The following is a 5,208-nucleotide window of genomic DNA, read 5'->3' as shown; positions in this document are numbered from 1 at the left end:
CCCTGACGACGCCCATTAAAGTACCAGCTTAAAGTTAATGGTGGTAGCAGTGTAGCTATCTCGTATCCATCAGTGTCAGGCTCAGGTTGCATTTTCCATCCTTCTGTAAGAAGACAGGTCCCTTTCTCTACGAACAGCATGATAGAGAGAACTTACTTTCAGTTGGTTCATGGCTCGGCCCCTCACTGGGTCACCGTTTCTTCCATGCGTTGCAACTCGCCATCCAACGTGACAGGGCCTGCAGTGTTGCCTCACGCCTTTCCCAAACGATACTTCACAGAGAAGCTTTTGTCCCTTTGAGTTCTAACAAGAACTTCGCCATCTGAAAATCAGTGGTGCAGCAGGAGTTGAAAATCTCTGCCCTCTGAACAAATAGCAAACTGTTGGGCATTTCCATTTCAACTATGAGCACCAACCTTCAGTTGCAAGGTTACACTCAAATGGTCCTGACATTAGTTGCCAAGTAGCAGACAATTGCATTAGCAGGTCATCATCAGCAGTTAACAAGAGCACAAACAATCGGAGTTCTTGAGGCACAAGGCTATTCAGGGAGCTTGTTAGTTGGTCCATTTTCGGGATGTACATATCATGTTATTACTTTGACAAAAACGTGCAGCTGAAAGCGTAGCCCCACATAAGACTGGAGGAGTAACAAAAAGTGAAAACCTATGTATACAACTATATTTATCAAACAGGTGCACGGGTATTCACTATGAAAATACACCAGGTGCCACCCTGCAAGTGTATTTACATATGTATATGGTCTATATGAACACTGGCCCGACATAGTGGGCAAGATGCATGCCTAAGGAGCCAATTGTCGATGCACCGCACATGGAATACGTGTTGGCACTGAGGCAGGGCCCTCACAAATTGTTGTACTCCAAAATCCTGGTACATTAATTTACCATGGCATCAGTACAAGACAAGGAGCTGATACTCTTTATGTATCAAGAGGCAGATGGAATGCAGCATGTTGAAATCACACTAACCTGAAGGCAGACTGAGCAGCAGCTGCTATCAGTTTCCTGGTCACAATTGCTTGCAGCACTGAACCTCATCTTTGGGATCCTGTCAATCAAATCCCTTGACATGCCCCCTGTGCTGCCAGTTTCAAAAAGGTCATTGTTGTCGATGAATGGTGTGCTCAGTAGACTCATCTGCATGGCACAAATCAATGGGTCAAACCTTGTATTAGCATAATAAGTAACTTAAGTTGCAATAAAATATAATTTTGCTACCATGCAAATCAACGTGAAATGCAATTATGGTTGTTGAAACTACTAGTTATTTGTTCCGCTATCTGGTCCTATGAAAGCAGGAGATGTGGAGTATGTGCACAAGGAAATATTATCTGGTTCAAAGAATTCTCATAAGAGCATGCACACCAAAAGAAACGCTATCTGGTCCTATAGACACATATGGGTTGTGTGCAATGACCACTCCCATGTAATATAAAATAACACAACTGTGTATCTTTTTCCTAAAAGAAACAATTTTACCTAAAATTATACCAATTTGGAAAAAAAGCCAGCCTCCAAGCCATTCTTTCCAATGCATAAAAATACAAACAAAACTAGTTTTTTTTGTGTTACTTCAATTTTGAAAGTTAATAAATGTGGTTTGCAAGATCTCCAAGCTTAAGTTACACATGGTGACTAATTATACGTGAATCAGTTGACTAGTACATAAAAACCCGATCGTGTGCAAGTCATTTTTAGATACTTCACAGACCCCCAAAACACACTTTAGGTGCTGTAATAAAAATGTTTCCAGGATTGATCTGTAGCACTATGATGCAGATCTAGATATTTCTGTGACTAGAAACTTCTTGTAGCAGGTGCGTGGGGCGCATTATTATCCACATAACCATTTAATGCAGAGAAACCCATACACCATTAATCCTACGGTCCGAAAATGAGTCTTACATTAATTGTTCTCAATATTTATTTTCCTAAAAGAATACTAGTGGGGTTACCTACAAGTTGAGGTACAAAGAAAAGCAACAGTACATCGCAATAGCAAATACTGTAAACTACCACACCCATTTCAGAGCATGACAGCTTGTGAAAGATAAGAAGAGCTCTGTACCTGGCTTTGCACGGCACGCTGCAGTGCTGGACTGACTTTCTCCCACACAATTCTTCCGCTGAAGAGGCTAGAGATGATGTCCAGCTGAAAGAACCAGAGCAGAACAAAAATCAGAACAAAATACTGGTGAAATAAACCATTAATGTACACACTAGACGAGCATCATGTTGGCTTTGTCATTATCATTAGAGCAGCACCTAGCATAGCAGAATGACATAATTTGGTAGAGCAGAAAAAGTTGCTACTCTGTTCACATGCTGATCTAAGTTCATGGCAGCCGACAAACAGGGAAGTATGCTGCATGCTCGAGTAGGTATATGAAAATGATCTTTCAACTCCCCTGTAATGTGAAAGAGAGGAAGTAGGCACTAGATTCTTCCACTCACCACAAAGAGAATGCTGTATTTTCCTGAATGGCTGGACCTCCAAATCTCAATGCAGGATTCAACAGCCTCAATGGAGAATACTGCACCGGAGACTGCTCCAACGCCAGCCCCGCGGAGCATACCGCTTTCCGTGGACATCCCCATGAAGGCACCAATGAAGATCCCAACGAGTGAGCCCACTGCAGTACGCACAAACGACGGAAAATCAGAACAGGAACAGACTGAAATTCACAATTGGTAATAGGTTGCAGCATGCCAGCACAGCCCACAAGATCAACTGCTCTGTCAGAATAATCCCGTGGAGCAACAGGGGCAGGAAAAATGATGAAACACTGGAAGTCTGGAACCATTAAACTCTATGGCACCTAGAGCAAGAAAGAGGCGCCGCTACAAGCTTGCGTACAAGGCAAGCATGCCCCGTGCGAGACGCAAGTGGCAAAGAGCCTCCAAGATTCTGGCTTGCAAGATTGAATTCGTTACCAATTCGAGGAAAACAGGCGGCACAGGGCAAGAGGGCCCAGGGAGGAGAGAAGGGGGCGTGCGCCGCGGGTGCGGGCGGCACGAAACAATCGGGCAGTCTTCAAGAGGCCTTAAATCAAGGCCACCCGATTGACCTCCCCGGTTGCCGAGGAATCCACGGATTCCGCGGCGATCAACCGCCGGATTCGATCGATAAGCACGCCGACACTACCCCCTCAAGGACCGGAATCAGGGGCGGATTGATTCATCCCCAATCGATCATGCGGGGGAGCCCCCAATGGCCAAGAGAAAGAAAAAAAAAGGAGGCGGCTTGGGCACGTACCGACGACGAAGACGCAGGTGAGCAGCGCGCCGAGCGCCCAGCCCGCGGCCCTGGCGGCGGCGGCGGCGTGCCTGGCGCACGCCCTCCGCAGCGCGTCGAAGGGGCAGCAGGGAGCGCCGGCGGCGGCGGCCCAGGGAGAGGAGGAAGAAGGCACCGAATCCATTGCCACGGCCAAGCTCGATCAATCCGGAAGCGAGGCGCGCATGCTACGAACGGGGCCGGGATCGCGCGCGCATATATATAGCAGCCGCAGCAGCAGCAGCTCGGGGGTTAAGGGAAGGGTGGAGAAACCTTGTGGGTCAAGCAGCGGGAGCAGCAGGAGGGGGAGGGAGTCCTGGGGCGAGACGACGAAGGGGATAGGAAGGGGAGGCGGCCTTTAATGCGAGGGGAAAGGAAAGGAAGGGATCAGGGGAGGGTGGCGTCGTCACGGGAAAGCAGGCGGAGGCGGAGGCGGAGGAGCGGGCCGCCGTTCCCCGTGGCGCGTGGACTCGCCGGATTCGGCGACGCGGAACCACGGGTGGGCTCGGTCAGGGGCTCAGGGCCCGGCCCGCTCCTGGTCGAAACCTTTCCTCTTTTTTTCTTTTCTTTTTTTTTAAAAAAAAAGATCGAACCTTTTTCATTTTTGGTGAAGTAACTCGAGATGGAATGAGTTGGTTCGCTCAAAAAATAATAAGATAAGATATGTAGCTTATGTGGTTCGTTCTTCATTATGCTTGAACTGTGCGCAAATAATTGTTTGTATGCATGGCAGTTTATTCCCTGTGGCTTCAGATACAAGCCTGTCTAGGCTGATGCCCTGCGATAAAAGGATAAACAGAGTATGATCTACAGGCTTCACCTTGAAGCTGAAAGTCTGAAACCTTTTGGTTGCTTTCTTATTTTATTTTCTTGGGTCAAGAAAATCTGACGCGACTGAAGAAGAATCTTGTGAAGAACAGGTCAAATAGAAAGAAGCAGCAGGGATCGGCACGAGTCATCGACGATTTATCGCAGGGACCAGCTACCAGCATGGTTTGCTTGAACTGGACATCATCGACGATTTTTCTCTCTGCGACTACCCCTGCTGGGTGTGGATTTTTCTGTACCATCCCAATCCTTTTTCTCACGGTTTCATTTATTACCAGGAATAATCCTATTTTCAGTCTTAATTGTTTCAGGAAACAGAGTCTCCCTGACATGCTGCTAACGTGAAATCCACGGCTGACACGATGGAAGAGCTAGGTAGCACCGAGACGAACGCAAAATGGAACCGTATGGAATGCAGGCATGGCACCGATCCTCTGCTTATGCTAGGCGTTGAGTGTCCCCTCCGGCTTTTCCTGCATCCTCCGGCTTTGGACACGTCCGGCGAGCATCTCGTCAGTTCCCGGCGGATCGGACGGACGTGCGCCGCTTGCAAAATTAGGTGACCGTTGGCATGGAAGTGAACAACGGCAGTTCCGGCTCTGGGCTTCGTATGGAGAAAAGACAAATACAAAACTCGGCCGAAATGTTCACAAGCTCGATCGCATTTATATTATATATTGCTTTTAAATAGCGGACTATAAGAATTAGCGTTAGCTTCTAGAAATACCGCTATTGTCCGCTACAGTCCGCTAAATTCCACTATAGTGCGTAAATTCTGAAGCGGTGTCTTTTTAAAACCACTGTAGCACTGCTAAATTTCCGCTATAACCCGCTATTTAAAACACCGTATATTGCATTGGATAAACATGCAAGGCAAGCACGTCGACGAGGACATATGCCACAGGGCCAGGCCAGGCGGCTATCACGCGCCTGGATCGCTCGACGACGACGAGCTCGCACGACCTACGCGACGGCGGATGGAGCCGCCGGCTGCCGTCTGCAATGGTCATCCCATCTCATCATGTCATCTTCAAGCACGCAGCTAGCTTAGCGCTGTGCGTGATGCGGTTGGCACGGCGTCCC

General features: G+C 47.9%; 1 protein-coding gene across 1 annotated transcript; it reads right to left on the bottom strand.

The window, feature by feature from the left end:
• Positions 1-525: 525 nt before the first annotated feature.
• On the bottom strand, positions 526-3,668 carry LOC120658411 (NEP1-interacting protein-like 1). The gene is made up of 5 exons (XM_039936688.1): positions 3,280-3,668; positions 2,478-2,656; positions 2,092-2,175; positions 993-1,160; positions 526-891 (listed from the first exon to the last, which is right to left on the bottom strand). The coding sequence occupies exons 1-5, from the start codon at positions 3,440-3,442 to the stop codon at positions 748-750; spliced, it is 738 nt and encodes a 245-aa protein (XP_039792622.1). The 5' UTR covers positions 3,443-3,668; the 3' UTR covers positions 526-747.
• Positions 3,669-5,208: the final 1,540 nt, after the last annotated feature.

This window comes from Panicum virgatum, chromosome 2N (assembly GCF_016808335.1).
Source record: "Panicum virgatum strain AP13 chromosome 2N, P.virgatum_v5, whole genome shotgun sequence".
NCBI lineage: Eukaryota > Viridiplantae > Streptophyta > Magnoliopsida > Poales > Poaceae > Panicum > Panicum virgatum.
The sequence above is the reverse complement of the archived record's forward strand: the minus strand, read 5'-3'. Positions and strand labels throughout refer to the sequence as shown.